General features: G+C 39.7%; 2 protein-coding genes across 7 annotated transcripts in view; both read left to right on the plus strand.

The window, feature by feature from the left end:
• The window catches only part of FMR1 (fragile X messenger ribonucleoprotein 1), a 31,796-nt gene extending 28,887 nt beyond the window's left edge, over positions 1-2,909 (plus strand). For 3 of the 4 annotated variants that reach the window (XM_053990116.1, XM_053990114.1, XM_053990115.1), the window contains exon 15: positions 354-2,909. In XM_053990116.1, coding sequence (XP_053846091.1) covers positions 354-515 — 162 coding nt within the window. In that variant the 3' untranslated portion in view covers positions 516-2,909. The remainder of the gene's footprint in view (positions 1-353) is intronic. The other variant, XM_053990118.1, reaches the window with a different exon arrangement.
• Positions 2,910-5,937: 3,028 nt separating this feature from the next.
• On the plus strand, positions 5,938-17,603 carry LOC128814454 (fmr1 neighbor protein-like). Of its 3 annotated transcripts, none has more exons than XM_053990299.1 (8): positions 5,938-6,201; positions 6,713-6,789; positions 7,839-7,910; positions 9,666-9,779; positions 11,357-11,491; positions 14,078-14,174; positions 16,651-16,798; positions 17,483-17,603. In XM_053990299.1, the coding sequence occupies exons 2-7, from the start codon at positions 6,750-6,752 to the stop codon at positions 16,766-16,768; spliced, it is 576 nt and encodes a 191-aa protein (XP_053846274.1). In that variant the 5' UTR covers positions 5,938-6,201; positions 6,713-6,749; the 3' UTR covers positions 16,769-16,798; positions 17,483-17,603. The 3 variants fall into 3 exon arrangements, with proteins under 3 accessions (XP_053846274.1, XP_053846275.1, XP_053846276.1); XM_053990300.1 differs by having other exon boundaries at positions 5,944-6,201; positions 7,802-7,910; XM_053990301.1 differs by lacking the exon at positions 6,713-6,789 and having other exon boundaries at positions 5,944-6,201.
• Positions 17,604-26,760: the final 9,157 nt, after the last annotated feature.

Raw genomic sequence — 26,760 nt, forward strand, 5'->3', positions numbered from 1 at the left:
GACACTATGTCTTTTGGGGGCTTTTTGCATACAAAGAATAGGAAGTCAAATTACTAGAAGTTGAAATAATGTTTCAGAGATCCATCTGATACTAATTCAACTCTTTTGTGCAAAACAAACTGGAAATTTTTCTCTTAGATGCAAAGGCTAGGTAGATGGCAGAGGATTTTTTGGCTCACAGGTATGTGGCATTTTTGAAGAGAAAAGAATTTACGCCCTCCCCTGCAGCTGGATACATTTAACAAAGCCATGAGGGGCTGACACTATTTGCTGCTCCCAGCCCACCAAGGTAGAGAACACCCAGGGGTGGAGGAAGGGAGGAGAATGCTTTATATAACTCTGAATTGTTCCAGATCAGAATTGACTGCCATAATGAAAGGAGTGTCCACACTAAAACATTACAGAATACCTCGAGCGAAGGCAGCCGGCTGCGCACGGGCAAGGAGCGGAACCCGAAGAAGGAGAAGACGGACAGCGCAGACGCCCAACAGCCGCTGGTGAACGGAGTCCCCTAAACTGCATAACTCTGAAGTCATACTTCCTATACTGTTTCAGTAATTCCTATTCCATGTTAGAGAAACTTGTTAGGCCAAAGACAAAATAGTAGGCAAGATGGCGCAGGGCATGAAATGAACATATGTTCTCTGTTAGCCTTTTTTAACATCAACAGTATGCAGTTGTTTTCAGAATAAGAAGTTATTCAAATATTTGCATAAAAATACCTGAACTTCTGAAAATTGCTTCCAAGTACATATTGCAGTTCAAACAATGAAAGATTCTTTTTTGTTTGTTTTAAAAATACTGAGCTGTGCATTGGTAAACTTTCTGTTCAGTTGTACCATTTTAACACATCGGGTCAAATTCACTGCTCAATTTCAATTTTCAGAATAAATAGTGTTTGCAGTAATCAAATTGGCTTCTGTTTTCAATCTAACTTACCAGTTCTTCATAAAATGCTATGTCGTTTTATGTCCTGTGTCAGTTCACATTCTGGTCCACCTTTTTCAATATTTTGGTGGACCCTGAAATCTGTGTGATGTAACAATTGTCATTTTCATTAGCAAAAAAAGTTGTATGATCTGTGCCTTTTTTATATCTTGGCAGGTAGGAATATTATATTTGGATGCAGAAATCAGGGAAGATGAGTTGGTAACACTAAATGTAAAATATATGTAGCAATCCTTGTCAGACGTTAGTACTTTATAGACAAGTGCATGCTTTCCATAATTTTTTCCTTACATAAACATTCAGTTAGGCAGTTATAAGAATAGGAAATTTATTTTGCACTGAAGATTTGGCAAATAGTGTTATTGAAAAAGGGGTGTAATTTTTTTCTTTGTAGGCAGTACAGAAGCTTTTTTTTTAAAAAAAAAAAATTAAAAAAAATCTTTCCATTGTGGAAAACTAAAAAACTCATTGTTACTGAGGGAACAAGTGTAACATGTTCACAAGCTAGTAATGGGTGCCTGCTGTTTGGCCAGATGACCAGCCTAAAGCATTGATGGTTTTCATCCTCCCAAAATTTTTGAATTGCTTATTTTAATTTGGGGGCTATTTCAGGAGAGATAAGAAGAAAGTCACCATGTCATGCCCTGGCAACTACAGATACAGTAGCCAAAATATTGAAGGTAAAATAAAAGTTCTTCATATTTTGAGCTGCAGGGTCCTAATTACCAGCCAATATGAAGGTGTCACAGAATTTGATCCAAAGTACAGCTGTACACCAGGGAAGGGTGGGAAGTGGTGGGAGGAGCTGTGCTTTCTTTCATTTCTGATCACACGTTAAACTTACTGGGCACAACTGCATAAGGACCTTCATTTTAGTCCATTTTTGTTCAGATTACTCCAGAAGGAGAGCCACTGTTTATGTACAGAATTGTACAAACTTGACCTTGCCTCTGATGTATTTTGTGCATTTTGTTTCTTTGCTTTCTTCATTCTTTTTTTTCCTTGCATACAGGTGAGCATACTAAAACTGGCAACGAACTGCACATGATTTAACAAATATAAAAATGTCTTAAAAAGTATTGCCAAACATTAATGTTGATTTCTAGTTATTTATTTTGGGAATGTATAGTATTTGAAAACAGAAATTGGTACCTTGCACACATCATCTGTAAGCTGTTTGGTTTAAAATACTGTAGATAATTAACCAAGGTAGACTGACCTTGTAATGTAACTGCTCTTGGGCAATATTCTCTGTACATATTAGCTACAACAGATTGGATTTTATGTTGACATTTGTTTGGTTATAGTGCAATATATTTTGTATGCAAGCAGTTTCAATAAAGTTTGATCTTCCTCTGCTAACTGATGTTGATGCAATCCTTATGAATGATTGCTTTAAAAAATTTCAACTGACAGTAGAACGTATTTCTTTGTTTAGATTTTAACTGTAGCCATTGGTTATTTACAGATTTTAGAAAAGTCTCAAATATTACCAGATTTCCAAAATACGGCACAAAATGCTCAAGAAGACACAGTCTCCTCATGGAATGGTACAGTACCTGTTGAGTGGTCACACTTCATGCACTCATTTATCACATTCAGTGGTTGAGTTCACTAAGGTGCTAACCCAGGTAAATGTGAAATTCCTAAACCACAGTCTGACTAATTGGCTGCATTCCATTTCCACGTGGGTTTTGGGGTTATGAACTTTTTCAGTATTTGTGTACTTAACATATATCCCTTTCAGTTCATATGCCAGTGATTTTAAATGTTAGTAAATTTCAACAAATTAACCTGTGAATCTAAATGTACACTTTTATTTTGAAAAGTCATGTTGTTACAAAACTTGAAAGTGCAACAAATGTCTGATGCTTGAGTTCAGATCCGTCCTATTGGTAACTATTATAAAGTACAGTCTAATGAATTAAAATTATTTTTAAAATAAAGTTATTTGAAAGAGTGAGAGGTATTTGTGAATCATGCCAAAGTCTAAATTCAGTAAGGCTAAGCTTAAAGCGTATAAATTAACAAAAGCTTAAAAAAATAGAAAGTTTGAGTTTCTGTTGTTTACTGAATGAATTTTTGTTAATGATGCGTAAGGAGTTAAGATTTTCAGAGTTGCTATTAAAACTTTGTCAAGGAAAAAAAATCTCTATTCAGCTTTTTTTAAGCAGATAAAAATCTCTTTATGAGCACTCATGAGTTCAAGAAGATACTAGGTTTAGTTTTGTAAATACAAAAGTTATTTGAATCACTTATTGATGAGCTTTTTCAGCCCTTCTTTGTCCCCAATATCAAATATTGTGTACCATGTCCAGGAAGGACATTGAGTGCTGTGAGTATGTGACTGAGTGTAGACCCTGCTTCTTCCTAGGAACACTTACAGTGAAAGGCAGCTTATTTTCCTGAACTGCAGTATGTTTCCCTGCAAAACCCTTCAATATTGAATATTAAAAGGGAAAACCTTAGCTTCCACTGAGTATCCTCAGTCATTGCAGGAATCCTGCTGTGCAGTTCTGCTAAGTTCTCTGCTAATCTGCAAGAGAAGATGTCAAATATTTTTATCCTGTGTATTTTTAAGTTTTGTCTATTTCCAGAAGCAGCAAGACTTGCAGTGGAATACCTCTGTTAAGGGGTGGGGGAGATACGTTGCTGGTTCTGGTGGCTACTTAAAATAATTTTTTAAGAAGTGACAAGGCTGAGCTTGTTTCCACAGTAGTGTGTACTAAGCTTGTCATTCATTTCAATTTAACAGATTTTAGCCTAAAAGATGCTAGTCAAAGTTGTTTCCAGACATTCACACCCATGAAAATTGGGGTGACTAGGGATGTTTTCACTGTTAAGGTATTAAGGCAGCTTAATATATGTTAGGAAAAGTGAGGTTAGACCTCCTGAGCTTAGTGTTCTGAATAGATTCAACTTTGATTACAAGGTTCTCCTTGCCCGAGGTTCATTAGACTTAAGCACGATGTGGGTTTCACATCATATTTTTATGCAGTTATTTACAGAAACAGTTCTTTACTCTGGCAGTGTGATTCTTTGATAGAAGACTATGGATCTTTTGCCTGCATCAGGGGATGAATCTGGTTTTCTACAAAAATTTTTTTAAATGCATCACACATCTGTCACGTGTGCTTTCACTGTTACAAAGGTCATTCACCTCAAACAGTTCAATAGAAATAATTGCTGTTAAACCCAGATATGTAATTTTGCCATAATTATTCTTTTTTTTACGTTGTTTAAAAATTACTTTACAATAGGCTTTAAAGCAGTATTTTTTGTGTGCTTTGAATACTGTGTGGAATTGGATTATAAGAAAGAGCAACAATCATAGGTAATTTTGTGTATCTACTGAAAATTCAGTAGGAGAAAATGTTTACTTATGGTTTTGCACTGCATTTAGGAAACTGGTTTCCAATAAAAGCAGTTAATTTAAAGCAAAAAATTATCACATGGATGTAGTCTGTAAATGCTAAGAACTTGATTGTTGCAGAAATATAAGAACAAACATTGGGTGTGGTTTGGGGTTTGGATGTGCTTTTTTGCCTGGTGCGCTCAGGCTGAGCCTCAGGTGTAGGCTACAGCTACAGCAAGAGAAATCAACACTCCTAAATGTAGTAAAATCAATTAAGTGTTCTGTTTAAAATGGGGGGGGCGGGCAATTTTCTGTGATTCTTAGCAGTCTGAGAAAAGTCCCTGCATCACACTGTCTGGAGTGTTCCATGAGGTAAATCAGCATGGAAAATCTCGCTTTCATGTAAATCATATGCTTCAGAAAAGGAAGGCTTGGGGATTAGACATTTCCAAATTATCCCCGTATTGGAGCTGCTGAGAGTGGCTGAGTCTAGTCTGGGTATAGAGTGAAACAATGAAACTGAGGATACTATGTATTGTTGCTTATTTTAGCAAGCTAGTGCTGCATACAAATGAGGTTAAAGAGAGCCACCCTTTAAACTCGTTTTGCAATTAGCTGAAATGAGGAAAAAAACCGCGTGAATATGTAAGCTTTTTCAGGCTCACTTACCAGTTCAGATGGCTTCTGTAGCATACTGCAACTGCTTTAGGCAGCTCATCTGTTAAGGGAACTGCTGATTTGATGGCATCTGCATTTACTTTAGGTTTCTGTATATTTTAAAAACACTGCTCCCATTCTATTCATAGCCTTTCCTTAATAAAAGGAATAGAAGTGGTAGAACCCTAGAATGATGTGGTTTGGAAAAGACCCTAAAGATCATCTAGTTCCATTTGCCTTGGGCAGGAACACCATCCCATAGACCAAGTTGCCCAGAGCTCCATCCAGCCTGGCCTAGAATACCTCCAGGCACAGGGCATCTGTGGGCAACCTGTGCCAGGGCCTCTCCACCCTCATTGGAAAAAACTTCAACTTTTTATCTAGTCTAATTGGAACCTCTTTTTATTTAAAATTCTTGCTCTTTGTCCTATTGCACAGGCCCTGCTAAGAAAGTCTTCCCCATCTTTCTCGTGTAGCCCCTTGAGGTGCTGAGAGGGGCCCTGATGTGTCTCCAGAGCCTTCTCCAGACTGAAGCACCCCAGGTCTCTCAGCTTGTCTTTAGAGTGGAGCTGTTCCAGCCCTCTGGTCATCTTCATGACCCTCTGGACAAGCTTGAAAAGGTCCCATGTTCTTCGAACTTGTGGTTTAACTCCAGCCAGCAACACCAGGGAGCTGCTCACTCACTCACTCAGTGCTCTCTTCCCCCTCTACCTTCCCAGTGGGGATGGGAATCAAAGGAAATAAAAGAGTAAAAATCATGGGTTGATACAAGAATAGTTTAATAATTGAAAGATAATAGAATACAATCATTGTGTTGAAAAGGAGCAAGAGAGATGAAATCCAAGAGGAGCAAGAGCTGCACAATACAATTGCTCAATACACTGACCAATGCCCAGCCCATCCCTGGGCAGTGTTTGGCATCTCTCTGCCAGCTCCTGCAGTTTATATACTAAGTGTGATGTGCCATGGTGTGGAATATCCCATTGGCCAGTCTGGGTCAGCTGTCCTGGCCATGCTCCCCCCTGGTTTCTGGTGCACTTGCTCCCTGCCAGAGCAGGGGAGCTCAAAAGTCCTTGATTGAGAGCAAGAACTGCTTAGCAACAGCTAAACATCAGTGTGTTATCAGCATTAATCTCATCCTAAATCCAAGACACAACACTGTGCCAGCTACAAAGAAGAAAATTTAACTCTATCCCAGTTGAAATCAGGCCAGATCTCCAGAGCTGGTTGCAGTACATCAGGTGGGGTCTCAAGAGAGTGGAGTAGAGGGGCAGAATCATCTCCCTGGACCTGCTGGCCATGTTCCCTTTGATGCAGCCCAGGATATGATTGGCTTTCCAAGTCTAAGAAAGATGCGTGTCAGATTTGTGCGTCAAGAGTGCAAATATTTGGTGAAACAATACCTAATTAATTCACCTTTCAGGGGTTAGTGAGAAGCTCTAATTTAAGCATTCTGACTGAAGTTTTTTATTTGAGAGGATTGTGTTTTGATCTTTTACCTGGGCTGCTCAATTAGGTGATGTTTAGTATACAATACTCTGTATTGTACACTGGAGTGTGACTGGTAAGAGTATGAACTTGCTTTTAACTTGGTGAATTGGAAGACCTGAGAGACTTTCCAACAGTCTCAGCAGGGGCAAATTTCTCCCAAAGCACACTGAGCTTTTTCTGGCCCCCCTGTTGCTCCATCCTGTTCCATGCACCTGAAATGGGGATGGTGACTGTGATGTGCTTTGGTTCCACGGTTGTCAGGGCCAGTCTCTGGTTGCTGCACCCTGGGGAGCTGCTCATGCCCTGCTCAATCAGGGCTGGAGGAGACAGCAAAGAAAGTAAGTAATGGCAAGAAAAATTATTTTCTCTTTATCTTGTTTTCCTTCTCCCTTGTTTTCCCAATTTGTCATGAATGGTATTAAATTTTAATAAGTCTCTTGAAAAACATTATTCCTGTCCTCTTAGGAAATAATTTCACATTACCGAAGTAGTTTCTCCATGGGATAGAACATGTTTGTATATTCCTCTATAGCACAGGCACTTCCAAGGGCAGGGAAGCTTTCCTCACTGAGCAGGAGTGCAGAAAGAGCTGACCCTTCAAAGGTCAACATCCATGTGAAATGCAGTCAGCCTTTTCCCTGTGCAGCACTTCAGAAAATGGGGTTCTCCCCTCCCCAGTACTAACAAACTGTCTCTAGGTTTAAGCTGTCTTTAGAACTACATGGTAATAATTGAAAAAAGCCCTTTTTAGGGTAAAACAGGAGGGGCAGGCAAAGAGAAATACAGCATCTGTCAAAGCAGTCATTAGGGGCTGCTTGCAGGTACAAAACCCAGCTTAAACCCACTGTTAAATTACTATGAATCACATGGGGATTTCTAAAAGTATTTTAGTCCCTAATACCATTTTGAACCACCTTTTAAATAAAGATGCTATCCAAAGCTCTTCATGTGCTCCAATTGTGAAAAGAGTGAAGAATTCAGTGAGCTAAACTAGAATTCAGTTTTAAGCTTTCAAAACTTATTCATTCTTTATTCTTCATTCTGTTCATTGAACTCAGATTAAAATTTTTAGCTAAAAATTAACTTTTTAAGTGCCAGGTGTCCAGCTCTGGGACACTTAAGAAAGATAATTTTTTTGCTAGTCTCTGTTAACAAGATTACTTCCTTTAAACTCCCTTTAAATGAGTAATTTCTTCAAAATAATTTATTGCCAATATATACACATATATTTTCAATGGGTTTTGGCGTCTTTCTTGCAAAAAAGGCAGTCCTGCTCTGTGCAGCAATCAACTGTCAGGTTTGCTCTAACCCATAAATATGAAGTTAAGATCAGTAATTTGTTCTATGCAGGGCCCTATACCTATTCCTGCTCTTGGTTTCATTGCAGTAATGCTGCCTTTTGGCACCCGTCGAGCGTGGGTCTTCATGGTCCTGCTCCTGCTTGGTAGCATCCACTCACGTGAGTATTGCAAGGACAAAAGCATTCTCAAAGAAGCAGCAAGTACTTTTACTGGCCAGCAGTCTCGGGAATGCTTGGGAAATACTGAGAAATATTACAAGCAATTGCTTCAGATTGGGTTGATCCATTCTGAGACTTAAATAGAGCAACATATATTTTTTTCCTGCAACTATAATTCCCATTTCCCTCCGTGCATCTGTACAAGTGTGCAAATAATACAAGAAATACATGCTGCTGGTTTCATCCCGGTCAGTGAAACTTGCTTTTATTTCACAGTTGATCATAATTTTTTTCTTTTTTTCCCCCCAGTTATAGATTCTTCTACTTTTCCCCCACTTAGTCTTTTTTCCCAGCATACCATTAAAGGTGTTCTTATAGTCTGTTGAGAATTGATGTATTTGCTTATTACAGCAGATGACTCAAAGTAATTAGAAAGGTTTTTGTCTGATTACTTGCACTAACAGAAGTTAAGTTTGATCATCTGACATGTCTAAAGGATCCATTTGAACATCTTTGCATTTGATCCTTAATGCATCGAGAAACCAGACCCGATTTCCCATGAAATCATTACAAAGTCTTTAAAATTTTCCGTTCTGTCTTGTTTACTAGCAGAGAGAGGGACCCCATGACATAACTGTCAGTGTGAGCTTTGGTGGTCACATTTCTGTTACACAATAATTTCATATTATCTGTTTTGACAGTAGCTTCAATTCTCTCTACTCCGTTCTTTTCTGTTTCCCAAGGGAGTTTTGTATGGCACAGAAGAGGCAAGTTGTGCCCCAGGACAAGTAATTTCCTAATTTCCTACTTTATGCTCCCAATTAATTATGCAAAAGACTGAAGTTGTTCAATACCTTAGTTTTTGGTTAGGCTGTGATCTGACTTCTATCACAAGGACTCTAACACCATGAAATGGCTTTCAGCAAACTCTGTCAGCTTTAACTGAAAGCTGTTAAAGTGGTGATGGTGTAAGTTTCTCTCATGGAGAGGAAAAAGGCAAGCGAGTGGGAATACTGGGTCTCTTTTTCCCCCTCATTGGGGAGGGGTTGATTGCCAGTGGAGTCCTACTGTGATTTGCACTTTTGGTGTAATGAAAAAGAGATACAGGGAGGCAGCAGGATTTACTGATCCCATTTTTGGCTTTTTTTTTTTTTTTTAGAATAGTGGAAATGAAAGGTGATTGGGAAGTCCCAGAGTAAGAAATCAGTAGCTTTTGTGTAACAGTACCTCTATACTTAGAGATGTTTTGCTCTTTACTATGCAACTGCAGCAGGTCACTGTCTGAAATAAGAAGCTGGGATAGATGCATGTTTGGTTGTGCCTGATAAAGGTGCCTTTCACCATGTTTCTGTGTTTTAACTGGGGTCTGATCTTTATCTAAAAAGCTCGAAGTTCTGCTTGTGTGCATAGGAGAAATAAAACTATACATGCAGCAAAGCATTTTCATGCAACCTGCACCTCATAGGTGAGCAGCAGGGCTTTTTATCCTTGACAATTTCCACCTGAATGCATTCTTTAATTTAAATTTTACAGCTTTAGTTCTTTACTCATTGTGGTTCATGAAGCAATTTAAGGCAATATAAGTGAATACAACGGAAAGACATCTGTGCTTAACCCTGCTAGCCATCAGTCTGACACAGTTCCTGATGACTGTAAATGCCTTCCTAATGAGTGATGATCAGTATGAAAATGTCATTGCTTTAATTAATTACGGATAGTTTTGATGGTAATGAGCTAATCATTGTGAACTTTCAGTTCTTGCAGCACCGATTCAGCCTGGTTCAGAACAGAGTGTAGAGGCACCCAGCAAACCTAACATGACAATGGAAGGTGTATTTGTATCTTTCGTAAGCTTCTTCAGACCAATGAGTAAGTGTCACTTCACCACTGCAGCATTGTTTCTCTCTTCCTTCCCACTTCTGCCTCGCTTCCAGTCCACCCTCCCTCCCCTACCTGTCAGCATTTCATGTGTTTAAAACCCTCAGTCTAATACTGTAAAACTCACTAGAGCTCTTCAAAACAGGATTGCTAAGTGCCTCTTTGGGACAATCACAGGTTTGTTTGCATTGCTACCCTCCTGCAAAACCCTCCATCACCAGTGATGTGACTGTGCTGGAAATGCTGAAATTATGCTGGAAGTTTGGCATAGGATTCACCATGCCACCATGCCATTTGTCGTATCTCATCTGGACTAGTTTTCCAGTCTTCCCACATACACATAGAGACAAAAGAGAATTTGGCACAGCCTAAATGAGAGAAGGATTTTGTCCTACACTGATGTCTCTCCCACTTCTACTGGCTAAGGAAGGCTTCAGGCCTGTTAGATTAGACTGATGCACCTTTGGACTGCTGAAGTAAAATTACAAGGACTACATTATTTCATAAAATTATTGAGATGAAAATCACAATGCTAACTTGCTAATATCAAAAAGCAAAATAATATGAGTACAAAAAGGATTTGTTCTATATAAAAACAGCCAGCCTGATTCCATAACCAGACATAGACCAATAGGAAAGAGAAGGAGAAATGCTACTTTTCCCTTGGTATGTTTCTGCATTAATATCAGTGTGCTTCCACCAGTATTGCTCACATGTAGGCCTAAGCAAGCACAGAGGGCTGATGAAGATCCTGATCTTCCCCCCCCCCCCCTTTAATAAACTGACTTTGGCTACCAGTAATGTCTCTGATAAATGTGAGACTGACAATACAGCCAGTCCTGGGGGAGTTGTTGGAACCAAATGATGCTTTGCAGCTGCTGTGTAACATAAGGGATGAGATATGATGTTTTATAGGAATCAAATATGCAGAGACATCTACTATTTATCTTACACATTTAAACCATTCCCACAGAGTATCTCATGATTATCAATAAATCTCCTATTAAATAGGAAATCTCAAAAATTGCTTAAATGTGCTGTTCATTAACTGTATTGGATGTTGTGGGGGGTTTTTCCTAGCAGCTGATTTTCAGCTGCTTGTAGAAACAAATAATAAGTGCCAAACAGAGATGGTTAGTTGCAATATAGTCCTTAAAAAAAAAAAAAAAAAAAAAAAAAAAAAAAAAAAAAAAAAAGCCTTAAATTTCTGCTGGTTTTTAATTAGAAACAGAATAGTCAAAAAATTTAGTTTGTCTTTTTCACTTAATTTACAAACCTAAGTACAAAAAGTATCACAATGGTGTTTAGTTTCAGCTTTGTAATAGATCCTTACAGAAACAAAGCAAATTACAGATTTTCTATAGCATGATTTAGCTTTTCTGCTAATTTCAATATAGAAATTGGTGAGGTTTTGGGAAAGAACATACATGAACGTCAATGATATTTTTTTTCTGGGAGATTTAATTAATCAAAACATGCTAGAGACACCAAAGTGATGACTTCCTTCTGTTTCACATTGCTCCCAGAACAGAAATCTTACCCGACGCTGATTTTTTTCCTTTTTAAAGCTTGCCGCCTCAGCAATGAGCGACTCTTAACTCCTTGTCCTGTAGAAGGCCTGAACATGTCTGAATGCTCAAAAATTCACTGCTGTCCTTTCAAAATTGGCCAGGAGGAGCAGTGCTACATGCCAGTGAGAGATGGTGAGTGTGTTGCTCTGGGCTGCTGCCTCAGAGCAAACCCTGCATCTGGTCACACAATACAGCTCTCACTGCTGTTTGTACCTTTGGCTTTCCAGGACACCCCTCTCTTTAAAGTAACTGTAAGCTTGCATGGATTTCTTCATCTATACTAATAAAGGAAACAATTGTTTGATAGAAAATTTTCTGGATACTGTCAAGCCCAGCACAAGCAAAGAACAAGTGCCATACAAAAAAATATAGTCACATATGTCATTGCAAAGAATGAAGTAAAGGCTTTGTTTGTTGAAAGTGAGGGTTAATCCAAAGTAGTGACTCCATGAAAGTGCAGTGAAGAAAAAGTGAAGGAACTGGATTTGTATTTTACATGGTGAAGAGGAGGCTAATTGGTTGTTTAATAGCTACTGAAGCCTGTTTAGAAGGGAAGTTACAAAATGAGAGTCACAAATTCTTCCTGGAAGAATCAGATAATTTCACAAGTGGGAATTGCCACTAACTGATGCATAAGAAATTTAGCTCAGACATTCGGGGGGAAAAAAGTTCATCAGAAAAGGGATGGAGTCCCCAGCCTTGGAGGTTTTCAAGACTTGGATATAACAAGACATAAGTAGCCTTGCTTCAAGAGGAAGATTCATCTATGTGATCTGCAGAAGTCTCTTTCAACCAAAATGTCAGTACTTCTGTGTTATCAAATTTCAGCCTTAACATTACATTTTAACTCCTTTTTTTCTTTTGAGCATCAACTTGTTGGGCATGATTTTTTTTCTCATGTGAATGCAAAAAAGCTGGGTTTATAGATCCTATCTTTGCTTATAACTCCATGGTTGTCTTTGCTCTACTGAAAGGATTGCATCAAATTTTAATTTTTATCATAAATTTTTTCTGTTTGTCTAGCCTTCTAGAAACAGTTGTTGCTTTTCATGGAGGTTGCTTCAATAAACTGACAAAGGAAAATAATTTAGAGGTGTTTTATTATAGACAGAATTATTGGGCATGGAAGGGACCGCTCACAACCATATAGTTAATCCTCCCTGTTCTACCAGCATTAGCTACAATGGGTTTCCCAGGGGCTGTGTCCAGTCAAAATTTTAATTTGTCCAAGGACAAACAACCAACAATGTAGGAAGAGTTTTCAGATATAAGCAATCTTGCCAAACATGTTACTAAGTTAGTAAAAAGAAACCATAATCTAGAACTTAATGATTTAGTTCTTTCTGGCATAATTCAGTATACCTCCATTGATTTCAGAGGTGATAGCCCAATTTTTAGGATGAGCTGACTTAACACAGATATGAAACCCCAAGGTTACTTGACAGCTGACATGAATTCACTTTCTCTTGTTTCTGCTTCTTCAGGAGCAGGCTGAGGTCAAAATAAGACTTTGAATATTTTCTTGTGCTTGAGCAGCTCCACATTCCAGTACTGGGGCAGCTGCAGTTACTACCAGCTAAATAATTTTTGATTGAAGAAAGTTTTATCCAGTGTGATGGCATCAGAATCTGTTTGTTAGTTAGGGGCATATGACAGAAATTAAAGGTTTTAATAATATTCAGTCCCAGCTTGGGCCTTTATATTTTGTATAAAAAACACTTCACTACAGCAAGGAGAAAAGCTGTACAGTGAAAATTATAGCTCCTCTGCTCATTTTTAAGATATATACTGAAGCAAATTTTAAAATTAAATATGCTTATTCAGCTGTGACTGCTTGATTCCTCATTCCAGTTAGCTTTTATTGTTTAGACATCAATATCAAGGGCTGATTATTTTACAGAATTATTTGTTCATAGATTAATGAGCTCCTTGAATGCTCCTGGATGTACAGCATATGTCCAAAGAAAATGCAAACACTTACTGTTTGCCTTGTAGCAATCTGTTGACAAAACAGAAGCACTTAACAGATATTAGACTCATGGCAGTTATGTTTGTCAGCTGGTCACAGGCTTGCATACTGAATGGTTCTTCTTATTGGGAGGTTTGTCTTGAATTTCACTGGGAATTAAATGAGGCCTTAAGAAAATGCTACAAAAGTTATGAACTCAAGTAGAGGAATAGAATTCATTTGAAAGATTTTGTCTCCATTCTTGAAACAGCTTCTAAGGGACTTTGATTGTTTTTTTAAACTATTATTTATTCCCCCCACTCAGCTGTGCCCTATGCCCAGGGCTTACCCAAACCCTGGTTGCCTCTGAAACTAAACAAATACTGCTTTTCAAACGGAAGTGAAATTTGAGACCAATTCTTTCTCATCTGAGCTCATTCCTAACACTTACTTTTTTTGCCATTGTGCTGCTGAATCATAGAATCATTTAGATTAGAAAAGACCCTTGTGATCAGTGAGTCCAAGTTTAAATTCATCTGAGAGATGGCAGTTTTCCTTGGCATTTTTAAAGTCTTTAAGTGTGAGTGTGTCTTAAGGTGTGAGTACTGTCAGAGCTTTGCTGATGAAATATCTGTCTGAGCAAAGTGGCAACAAGGCTGTGACTTCATGGCAGCAAAGATGTCTATCTTAGAGGTTGATTCTGTCACCTGAGCCTCAGTGTCTGTATCAGAATTGTTCAGAACTAATGCAAACTTCTGCTGGCTCTACAGATGTGCAGCTGGCAATTCGAGTGGTTTTGCTTACCGGAGGAGGATTTTTGATTTTGGGATTTCTACCAATCTGCTGCTGTGCCTTTTTGCAGAGAAGGTAAGTGTTAGCACATGACCAGACCTAATTTATTAGGTTTCTAAACAGTGAAAATATGGAGAACTGATATATTTTAACTAGGTGAGGGGAGACAAGATTGTGAAAAAAAAGGACAAGAAGCTAATGTTCAAATATAAAAGATGAGTCCTATTTTGAAGCTACATAAAACAGAGAGTCAATTTGGCTTAAAGAAAAAAAAAAGGTTATTTAATGCCCCAGTACTCTTTCTAAGACCTGGATATAAAAGACTTGGACTTAATCTTACTTCACTTGCTTGGGAAGTTGCACATAAAACACGAAAGCAGAGTTCCTCCAGGACAGACCTGGAGTTATGCAGTAAGACAAGGAAGGGAAGAACAAAGTATGAGGCCTGAGTATAGTATGAGAGAGGGGCTGTGAGTTGGGAATTAATTATCTCTACTGTTACTAACATGCAGAGTGGGGTTTTTAATGTATAGGGCCTGCAAGTTCTATGCAAGCAGTTTAGTGTCTGATACTGTGAAGTGTTTCAGCATGTGTATGTGTTCTCAGGATGCAGGAAAAATGTAAACTCCAACATCAAGGTCATTAAACTGATGGAATGAATTAACATAACTATGCTTTATTCTGCTTAGGTAGTAGTTCATATTGAATGACTGGTGCTACAACTTGGCTAATGTGACAAAATTGTTTTTCAGTGAAGATTTTTTCCTCCAAGTGTTAAACTTTTGCTTTTCTAAGATATAGTAGTCTGTGTGGGATCATATACATGCACGTATACACACACACATAGACTTTACTAATGAGGCTGCTTGGCAGATGGCTGTTTGCTGTGGAGTTCCACATTTTGACAAAACCTGCTGTGAAAATCTCCACATTGCATCTTACACTGTGCTCAACATCTGATGCTCAGCATACAGATAGCTGCACTGAGTCATCAGTGAACCTGAAAGCAGGAGGCAAAGAATCAACATGAAATTATCATAAATTTTCTGGAAAATTAATTAATATGTGTTCATTTTGAGAGAAATCACATTAATGTTTAAATGATCAATTCTGTGTTTTTTCATAGCCAGTGAAACTAGGAATTTTGCTCTTCTGCTGACTTGGTTTTTTGGTTTGTTTTATAAATGCAGTAACTAACCAGATGCTAAATGGTTTAAATTTCCAACATCATATATTTAAAGTTTGAGGAAGGGTGCAATCCTATCACACTGTAACTTTGAGTTTTATCAGTTTTAGAGACAGTTGATAGAGCTTTGAGAAACATTCCTTTAATAAGCCAAAAACCTCTCTGGATAGAAATTATTTTGTTTTCAACATTATACAGTCATTGTTGAGAAAGTTCTATGCACAACGCCAAATCTGTACTGCAATTGGTATGCACAAAAGTAAAAACTGTTCTCTAGAGTTATCAAAAAAAATAAGAGGACTTTTGCTGATGAAATTTGGGATAATTGTTTAACTCCACTGTGCCTCCTCTAGAGTAAATTGCAAGGTTTCTATACCATGGCCAGACAAATAAAATGTAGGAACATGAAATTCCTGTAATATTGATAGAGGGAGCTGAGTACTCCTCTCCTTGCCACACCTGATCAATTCTAGTTGATCTAATTTCCCAAGTCAGTGAGGGTTTGTTACTTTCCACATCCCCATGGACAAACTGTGTGTTTGCCTCCTTCCAATGGTGTTTTTCATGCAGGAAGCAGAATCTACACATCTGTTCCCTGCCAATTGGCAATTTCCCTTGTGTGCTATCAGCGCAGTATCTCCTGCCTAGAGCTGTGCTCTGTTGGTTTTGCTATGTCCATAACTATGCTAGCCTATCTTTCTCCTCTCAGTTTTGTTAGTCTTCTTTAAGAATCACATGCAAGGACAGGTAGGTTAAAACACTAGAGGTTAGAAAAATGCAGGTGCACTTAAATAGCACTACTTTTGGAAAATACTGTGTAGACTTAAAAAATTTCATAGAAAAGTCTTAATTCCTGCCCAATCCCTAGTACAGCTGTGGTAAGAAGCCAACAGAATTTTGTTGATTTGTTACTGGGGAAATTTCTGGTCATGGTTGCAATGTCTCCCATCCTGGCCTGCTGGGGTGGAGATGAGCAGCCCTGTGTAGGAATTCCTCTCTCAGGAAGAGCTGGGCAGCAAGGGGTGTCCCAGGCCTGTGTGTGCCTTGTGTGGACTGGGCAGTGCTGGGTTAATGGTTGGGATTGATGATCTTAAAGGCATTTTCTATCCTGAATGATTCTGTGATTCTGTATGAATCAAAAGGTGAAATTCATGAAGAAAATGTAAGAAATGGGAAAGCATTGAAATGCTTCTCCTCACCTTAATCTTTCTTCTGGTGATGAATCTTCTGATGGCCCCTGGAATCAACTATAGCCTTTTGAGTTTTTTTCACTGGAGCTAGGATTTCATGGCTGAAGTCTAGGTGACCTTCTCCAAATTCCTACTTTGGAAATCAACCACTTTCAGCTGTTTTAATATGTTGCAGTCCGTGTATCAATCCTTTACAAAAGATAGGCAAAGAAGTACAGAAAATTGCACGGGAAAAAAGAGCTGGTGGTAAACAGACTCATGATGAAGAGATTCATCGCCACTTACTGGACTGACTTAAAGAACCAAAAGGACAAAAAAAGAAGGTAAACTAACTTTGGGGTATTCTTTTGTTCTAAGTTTAGGGTTCTACACAGTTTTGAGTCTGTGTAGGATACTAAGATATCCACTACCAAATACCTGCTGCCTGCCAGTGCAGTAGAATTGTCCAAAGGCATTGTCAGGGACCACCTTCAGTTCCTGTTGTGGGAGAGATAAAGAGTTTGCAAGAATTCAACTGCTGTCCTGGGCTGCCAGCTGACAGCAAAGCCGTGGACAGGCTGAGGCTAAAGCCCTCAGCCACTTCAGTTCCTTATCTCATGTGCAAATTGTAGTATGAGAAAGTGGAAACACAATGGGTTTGCTGCTTTCAGGAGAGGCAGATCCATTTACAGGCACTGAAGAGCCTGTCTTTCTGTATGGATAGGGGTGGTTTGTACCGGAGGCATTCCCACAGCTCCACACCTTGGCATTCTTGCCATTCTTCCTCAATGCGGAAGAGCGTTTGACTACTGAAATAAATGTAATCTGAGAGTGAAATGCTATTTACTTCATGTGACCATGCCAAGCTATAGCCTACTAAAGGTCACATGAAATAATAAAGTGTTAGGGAGGTCATTAGACAATAAATAAATATTTCAGGGAGATTATCGATTAGGCAGAAATGGAAAGGTGTCCCTAAATCAAGTTGCACTCATGTTTGGGATTTTTTTCCTCCCTTTGGTATATAGGAACATCCACCTGATCCTGAAGATCAAGCAGAAGACACCAGGATTGTTTGGCTGTCTCCTAGAAAAGGACACATTTTATTTTAGCACTGAAGTAATACAAAGTTGTTAACCCTTGATAATACTATTGATTTTGCAGTAAAAGTTTTTTTCATTCTAGTTTCTTGCACTCTTTCTATACCTCCTGTACAAAAAAAAAAAAACCTGGTAACACTGGAAGGCAAACTGCACATGGCAACCCCTGAATAGTAAAGTCAGTGTTCTTTTCATACAGTAGCATCCCTGTGGAGGGATGTAAGGATAGCAGTTATGTGTCCATCTCAGCTTAGGGGTCAGTCTTACAAACAGATTAAGGGACTGTTGTCACTCATTAAATTGGTATTGAGAGGAAGCTTGCTCTGGTTCCATATTGGATGGCCCCATAGCACAGTAGTGCTACTCTTGCTGAGGAGAACAGCTAATTCTTTACCAGGCTACAGAGGATTTGGGAAATCTGTTGTTGGGCAATTGCTTTAAAGATATGCTTGGCAAAAATATAGAGTACTTAAGGAAACTGCAAGAGCTTTGTCTCTGGAGTTGTTCCCACTGCTGGATATTGCTACACCACACAAATCTTTTTGATCTTAGGATGACCTGTCTCCTGAACTAGGTGATTCCAAAATGCAATTTCTTTCTATTTCTCTGTAGCGTAACAAAAATAAAAGAAACAAATGTGTAACACTTTTTGACAGCTGAGTGCAGAGTGAGCACCTAAAAGAATGTCAGTAGAAGTCAGTATTACCCATAATAACACAATCATTTGTCATATTCCTTTGGGGCTGTGAAGTCCATGCAGCAGAATTTCCAAGACCTACAATTGGCAGGAATGGAGCTTTGGTCCTAAGCTGGAGAGTAAATATTATGAGTGATTCTTTGAAACTCTGTACGTTCAGAATTCCCTGTTTAAAACATTTTTCTTGGTTTCCTAAGTCCTAAAAAAGGATCACTTAAAATACAAGTGTAATGTGGGTGGAATATGCATATAGGCACTCTCATGAAGTTGTTGGAGTGCTTGCTGATGATCAGATGTAACTATATGCAGGAGTTTAAAGGCTGACACTGCAACCATTGCCAGAAGGATTGTATTACAGATGATTTGGTTAAAATTTTGCAAGCAAAGTTATTACACTCTTTTTGATGTGGAGCAACAGAACAATGGAAACTGAATAGGGCACTGTTTGCTTTCTAAATCTAATGCGTATTTGCTCTTTTTTGATATTATTTTTATGGAAGGTAAAGTACGTATTTAGACATTTTGACAAATAAAAAACTGTTTCCTGTTGCATGAATTTCGAGGCACTGTCACAGCTGAACTGTGCACGTGACAAACCAGAGAAATCCTCGTGGCTGGTGATTATGGAGAGTGAGTTATGCTCCACAGGAAGTTAGGCTTTCACGTGGTTATTCATGATTTTGATTTGAAGGGCAATAAATTCCTCCAGTCTCCATGTCATTGGCGGCACAACTGGTTTCAATGTCACATAACATCCTGACAAAGGGACACACTGATAAAACAACTGTATCTAAGAGTGAACAACCAGTGCATCTGCAGTAGCTGTATCTGGCAGCACCAGAACAAGAGGAGCATAAGCAAAATGTTCTGTTAGAGGAGGAGGTGAGATGAAAAAGTGAAAGCCAGGGTTGTGTTCCCCTTAGTGGGACAGCAGTAGTCCAGGGCACAGTGCACAAACGTGGGGCCTGTCCATACAGCAGCTTTGCTGTAGAGGAGTTCTAAAAAGCTGGAAGCTTTGCTTTTCAGTTGGAGAAGACAAAAGTTCTGATTTTACATTTTAATTTCTCTATTAGCTTGACAATGCATTGAATTAATAGCTTTCAAGCCATGGGTATTACTTAAATAACTGCTCTCTGTGCCTAAGATGTCATGATAGCTATTTCATTACTGTTGAAGGTCATGATTGCCACCTTAGGGTCAAAGCACAGATATTTATTCACAGGCCTGTGTGTGATGCAAACTGTACTGACAGTGTCACAGAGGTGGATGCTCTGATCAGTTGATTGGCTGCCTGCTTACACTGAATATTCAGATCTCTTGCATAACATTTTTTTGGTCTGCTTGTTTTTGTGCTCCTGGACCTAAGCATATTACAGAACAATTTCAGCATGGGGTTACCTCACGTCTAACTGAAACATGTCTTTCACCCAGTGCCTAGGCTGCTGATTGTATCATGTATATCAAGCCAAATTCAATTTTCCTTTGTCCCTTCTATCCCTTCCAAGAAGTCGATGAGGGTCCAAGTCAGCTACAAGAGGGCACAATCATTTTTGCCAGGCTCCTCACAGTACCTCTGTGGCTAGAAAATAAACTGCTGAAAGCTGGGTGTGGTTCACAAGTCTGCAGAAAAACCTTCCCGGCCCAGGGAGAGGGGAGGGACATCTTCAGTTCTAAAATCACGGACCACAAGATGGTGCTGCAGGAAAATATTTTTCTCGCCAAGGTTTTGGGTTCTGGAGAGCTTTATTGATTTCTGCCTTTTACAATGTGGTTCATCAAGTCACAAAAAGGCAGATGGTGTACAATAGAGCAATGGTCACTCAGTAAAAAAGACAACATAATACAGCATATGATGACATGGCTTTAGAAGACTTACAAGATATACAAACCATTGCTTGTGGCTTTAGCTCTGCTCTCTTTCCTATTGAACTGATAGAGAGTGAAACAAAAGAGCTCTCAGTGGAACATCCTTCTTTATCTTCACAAAGATTAAATAAATACAGGACTAAACAACTTGGTCTGATGCTCAATAGCTGTGCCCAGGAGTGGATGCTGCTACCCCAGAGGTGGGAGCTATGATAGGGATTCAACAGCAGGACAGCTCTTCCACCACATCACCCAGAGCCTGCACCACATCTAATGGCAAAGGATTTGGCTTACTTTCTGTTCCTTCTGAAACCTGACCTACACCTTTAACCACACTCCCTGAGATGAAAAGTCACCATGTTTTTTTGAAAGCTTTAAAGCAGTATGAAATTACTGCATTACATTGTGGGTGATGGTGGCAATATCTAGTACTTCTGTTTTCTGACCTTTAAAAAGCTTTCAAAGTCATGAGAATTGAACTTAAAAAATAAATACAGTGGAACGAGAGAATAGGTTTGAACTGTAAAGCTCAGAAATCCAAGGCCAAATACAGAATTGTATTTAAGCAAAATCCCTGTGACTGGGGAACTTGTATTTTTGAAGGCTTGAAGTTCAGTTCTGGGGCCTATTTTACCCAGTTGAGATCCATGCAATGCCAGGTGGTGCAGATAGAGGAGAAGAATGTACTTCATTACTCAACAAATATTTTCCCAGCCTATTTCCATGTAAGGAATGTAATTTTTAGATGTTATGGTTGCTATGATCTTGCTGACCTAGGCTTGGATGCACAGCTAAAATGAAGTATAAAGGTCTCCCTGGAAAAGGTGTTTTATGTTCTCCTGTAAGATCCCAGAGAAGCAACTGATTCTGTCTAACTCAATTTTGCTTCTGGCATTTGTGCTCCAAAACTTTTTTGTTCTAACAAAGCTCTGGGAAAAAAATGGTTTCTACCAGATGAAAGGGGAAAACTGTCCACAGCTGTAGTGCTTTAACCTTCTACATTTCACTGTACTGCCTCCAAGTCCCTTCACAAAAGCCATGTTTCTTTCTGCACTCCTTCCTCACAGAATTCCCTATCTTGCATGTATCTCCCGTCCCAGTGGATAAATCTCTGAGCACATGTGTGTGTGTTGTTCTGTGTCCAGTTAAGTGCAATAGAGCTTCACTCTGCAGCGTCTGTTTCTCTGTAGCATCAGCCACCACCTCTGTCCTGGTGGCTCTGAAGGTTTGGCTATGCCAGCTGACATTCAGGCAATGTGGGAAGGAGGATGGCAATTCCACAGGGAGCTCCCTCTACAAGGGAGTGTGGCTACAGATGCTCTGGTCCTGCTGTATGGATCCCCCTGCTTTTCAAGGGGGTGATTTTTCACTCTGTGAGGCTACAGCTGTTCAATATTCCACCTAGTGTGGGTCATCAGCTGAGGCAAAATGAAAAGATTAAAAAAACTTTCCTTTAGAAAAGGAATCTTCTAATGCAGGTGCTGGGCCTGCCATTAGCAGGGCACTCTTGTCCAGGCCTCTCTTCAGGGTTTTACTGACTCTCCTCCAAGCTTTAAACATTTTCATATTCAAGGCAATTGATCCAGCACTAACACACAAGATGTGTGTGGCAAATATGGGATGGAAACAGAAAGGACAGAACCTGTTCTTAGGACTTAGGGCACAGCTGGGATAATGCACAGGTATAAAATGCTCTTGCATACATTTCCTAATGGGAAAGCCCTGTTTCAGTTAAATGCCCCAGCTAGGCAGCAGCATTGCCAAAAAGCAATTTCTTCAATTAAAGATGGCCTTATGAACTGCAATAGGTCATTGTGGTTGGCTGTGTGATGTGTCTTTTCCCATCATCTTCAAGGAAAAGTTCACTCCCGTTCCTAACATTGGATACATTGACAGCTGATATTTCAGCTTCTATTTCCCAGATACCAAAGTGATAGCTTTAAATAATAAGAGAGCTCAGTTTGAAGGAAGGAGCTCTTATGGTCTCTATGAAAAACTATCAGAAACAAGGAAACTTGAGAGGTGGGGACAAGCAGTAATTGGGGTGCTCTTTACCCATTGTTTTGATGTCACACTAGGTGGCCCAGCTCAAGCTTTTGAATAGTGCATAAGCATGGCATATTACTGTTATGATGATCCTCATCCAGAACAGTCCTAGAATGCCATAATATGAGTATGTTTAAACCACAAAAAATCTGGGGGCACATCAGCTAAATACCAGGCTGTGCAAACCGGAAAGGAAGAGAAGGAAGTTCATGGGAAAAATGATCTTCTAAAAAATAACATGGAACCCTTCACCAGAGTGCAACAGAATGTTATTCACATTTTCCTTTTGCAATTTATTTTAGTTACATATGAGCACACTAAAAGTCTGTCACAACAATCACTACAAGCTTTAATCATATTTTTTTATCTATAAGCTTAATTGGTTATTCATTTTGTTTTGAAGTTTTTTTGTAAACACAACTACAATTAATCATAACTCATCAGCACAGCTAGCAAGAAAACAAAAGGTTAACAGCAAATTCTGTTTTACTGTTTAAAAATGCTGCTATAGCAGCATTTGCTCAAATGGTTGTTTTACACATGCAGTGGCATCATCCAGTTTAAATCCTGCTGTGTTTCTTTGCCAACAACTGCTAGTGAACATTTGCCCACCTTCCCTGCTGCTGAGTAGTATCAGGATTAGATGCAGGGAGGCGAACAGGCTTACAACTTCATCTGTTGGCACCACAGGAATGCAGGAGCAGAACAGCATGGCAATGGGGAAAACTTTCAAAATCATCAATTTTAAGGTCTTGCCTCAAAATGACTATTTCCTGGCTGGGGGTGGAGGGGGGAGTGGGGGATGTGAGGATAATTTTCCCCAATGTGCAAGGAAAAAAAAAAGGAAAAAGCAGCAAGAAGAAAATCTTTCTCAGATAAAGATATGATGGGCATTAATTTATTATCCAACCTACCAGGTAGGTGAATGCCTCCAAAACTGTATTGGGAAGTAGATTCTGACATGGGAGGACTGCCTGTCAAGAAAACACTGAACTTATCCTGCTCTGTTGGGAATAAAAAATTAGGGAGCTTTAGTACATCTTGGACTTGTTGAAGATGATGGATAGCTTGCAGCAACAGGCATTTTCCTCCCCTCAGCAAAGGCTGCCGCTTTTCCCTCAGTACTTAGCAAAAGTCTCTTTGAATGACATGATTATAGAGAACCACATTCTGAGCAGAGACTGGTAGAGACAGCTGGGTTTTCTGAACATTTATATTGGCCTTTGTGTGTACTTAAAAGCAGCTGAACCCCTACATTTCTTATCTCTAAGGCCGGGTGCCTCTCTGACCTTCTCAACCACTTGTCTGTGCTTATGGGCAGAGCAGGAATGTAATGTGCCAAATGGCCAGAAGACAGGAAAAGGTGGCACTGTTCTTTCCACTGAATTGCTCTGCTGGAAGCCCTCACTGTGCTGGTTACATCCATGCATGTTGCTACACTGGAGGAGCTGGGCTGCACCCCCTTTCCCAGCAGAGCTTTCCCAGCTGGCTGGCAGCAGGGAAAGTGGGCTAGGAAGTGGGGTAGCAAGCAGATATTGCTTTTTAACGATAAACATAGCTTTAATGGCTCCTCTTAGGTTTTTAAAGTAGCAGAGTACAGAGTTAAACAAAGCAATAATCTGTCTCACATCCTCTCTTTTCTCATTGTTTGTCCTCTGTAAACACATGGCAGGCATCTCTCTTATTAACTCTGAGTTTGAGTCCTCTGTGATTTGTCTGATGGTAGTGATACCTCTTCTTTATAGTATTTCACCTTCCCTGCTCAAACAATGCTCAGCTATGGCACCAAACAATCAGCTTAAATTGTGCATTAGCAACTACAAAGTAATTAGAATTTTTTTTTTTTCAGATTAAAATAGATTGCGAAAAAATAGGCTGACAGCTCCAAAGCAGCTGTTGTGGTCTGAAGTAACAATGGTGTATATTAAAGTGCCCTTGACCACATATTTATGCAATAGACCTAATAGCTCTAAATTAGCTGTTATGTTCTATCAGTTAAGTAATATATACTGTTAAGAATGTCAGGCTAAACCCTAAGGAATTATTGTTACCCACTGCAGCAATTTTCATATTCTTATACTTCAACAAACTTTTTTTCTTAGAACAATCACTTTTCTATTTGCTTAATGCTGTTAATAAGAAGTATACAGCCGATACTGAATGAAATGCTTTGAGTTAGGAAAATCTGCAGAAAACACTGTGGTTTGTTTAGAGTTCTTACAGCATGAATCTCACATTTATGGAATTATTTGGAACAGCAGCAAGAAACATTAACAAATAACTGAATTTTCCTTGTTTTGTGATTCTTTACCATCCATAGGATTTTCCACTTTACTGTGATCTCCTCATGGGCTGATGTTCAGAGCAGGATGCTCAGGTCCTAGCTCAAGGATTGTGACTAGTGCATCTTCCCTGACCCTTACCTGCCCCAGCTATTTTGCTGTTTCAGCACTACTTCTAGATTTAGAGCTGATCTGGTGCTACTTGTAAGACCAGTCCTTTGGGTTTCCAAACTTTTTGATCACATGCCCGTATCAGGAAAATGCTTTTGAGCATTTACCTGCACTACTACACCCTTTAAATTATAAATGTATTATATACTTTATAAAACACACACACAAAATTTCAAAAGGAGGAGATAAAAATGGAATAAACACTGGGGGTTTATTTTCTTTTCATTTTAATGGTGTAAAAATCATCTTCTTCCTTCCAGCACATTGTCTCATGTACCCCTTGAGGGCATGCACCCCACTTAGGAGACCATTGCATTAGTACAAGGACACTCACTTTCTCTATTTAAATACAGTCTTCTGTGCTGGAATTCTCCCCCCATTTTCAGTTGTCCCCACACAGACATCCTAGGCATATAGGAAACAATGACCAATGAGACAAGGAAATTACTTTTTCTCTCCCATTCGCTCTTCACCTTGTTATTAAGCCTGTTACAGATATAGCAAATTAATGACTACTGTGACCAAGATGGGTAGATCATAATTAGTCTTAGTACATCATGTAGACAGACTGCTTTAGTAAGCCCCTGTAATCTGTAATGAAATTTAGGATTACTCATCATTACAGGCTAGGCAAGGTGTCCTGTCCAGTTCCATAAGCAGTCAGCTGCAGAGTCTCATAATTTGCTTCTCCACGTCTTTATTTTAAGGAAAATTTGCTCATGCTTCCCAGTTTACGGGAATGGCACAGGCCTAAGCCAGGTCTCATGCTGGCAGGCATCAAACATCCCTCCAACCAGTGCCTTTCACATCCACACCTGGCTGGTAATTGTCTTCCAGGGTGTGAACTAGCTCATGACCCTACACTGGCCTCCTCCTAGCTGTCATTTCCTGGGCTCAGCGACTCCAGGGAAATAAAAGTACTCAGGCCAGTGGTTTATGTCACAGGCTAAACTGAAGGGAGGTAGAGCTTCCTCTACAGACCCTATGAAGGGTCAGAGCTCCCTAGACCTGTTTTACTCATATTTACTGCTGTTGAGCAAGGAGACAGTTCTGTCAATCTGCCTGAATTTAGCCTCAGAGGAAAGAGTCATTATTTCTATATTCATTCAAATCACCAGCTGGAAAGGGATTCAGATTTGATTGTGTCCTTACAAATGCTATGCATCTGTGGGCAGCAGTGTAGGTAAAACCTACAACTAGTAGATTTCTCTGGCTTTGTGAGGGGCTCCTCCCTGTCTCTGAAAGTTTGTTATATAAAAGGATGTTATGTAAAAGTATTCTTGAAAGAGGAGGTTTTAAGAAACAAATTAGAGAAGGAGATTGAGATTGCTGCCTGGAAGGTGTTTGCCAGCAGCCATTTAGTGACTGATCCAGGTGAAGATGGTAAAGCTGATGATTAGGCCACTGTATGTGGGTGAAAAGAAGGCAAAGAACAAGGTAAGAGAGCAGAAACAGCATGGATTGTGCAGGGAGGGCAAGGTGAGACAAATAATAAAAGGTGATGAGGAATACATTTAGTGCAGGTAGCTTGGGGTGAGCTGTTCCTGTGTTATTGCGCTGTGAATAAATTCCTTTATGGAACAAGACATCTGAGGCTCTGCTGTGGGAACCCTGGGGTCAAGCTGGTGAGGAAACCTGGTCTGACTGTGGGTATGGGGGGGTCAGGGGGAGCCTGTTGGGTGACTGGAGCTGCCACTGGGAAGGGGCTGTGGTCCAGCAGTGAGACCAGAGCTGATTCTTTTGCTCAGTGATTAGAGTGGCGGGGGGGGGGGGGGGAGTAGACCAAATGAGCTTATATTGTTTGGCTTAGCCATGCACTTCCCTCTGATGGCTTTGTTCCCTGTGATGTAGCTTGGTGTCTGCTTCATCCCTTTCACAGAGAGGAAAGGGCAGCTTGATTAGTGCCAGCTGGTTTGTGTGGCCTCCTAGTCAGAGTAAGCAACAGAGAGAAGGAAATTACCCCTTAGTGGGAAGAGCAAGAGAGTCTTGCCTTGGTGGAGGAGGTGTCCAGGGAACAGGAGTGTCTGGACTACAGAAGGTGGGCTGCTGTTGGGCTGGCTCTTGTGCAGGGGAGATCTCTTGGCTTGCTCGTGTGGAAGGGTGGAGCATTCAGCCTACCTTACAGACAGCTCTCTCATGGCTAA

The sequence above is a fragment of the Vidua macroura genome, chromosome 14, assembly GCF_024509145.1.
Source record: "Vidua macroura isolate BioBank_ID:100142 chromosome 14, ASM2450914v1, whole genome shotgun sequence".
NCBI lineage: Eukaryota > Metazoa > Chordata > Aves > Passeriformes > Viduidae > Vidua > Vidua macroura.

Coding starts and splice junctions, on each gene's coding strand:
- LOC128814454 (XM_053990299.1), top strand. CDS start 6,750: ATGCCCTGCTCAATCAGGGCTGGAGGAGACAGCAAAGAAA. Junction 11,492..14,077: donor CTACATGCCAGTGAGAGATG/GTGAGTGTGTTG, acceptor CTGGCTCTACAG/ATGTGCAGCTGGCAATTCGA. Junction 14,175..16,650: donor TGTGCCTTTTTGCAGAGAAG/GTAAGTGTTAGC, acceptor AATATGTTGCAG/TCCGTGTATCAATCCTTTAC.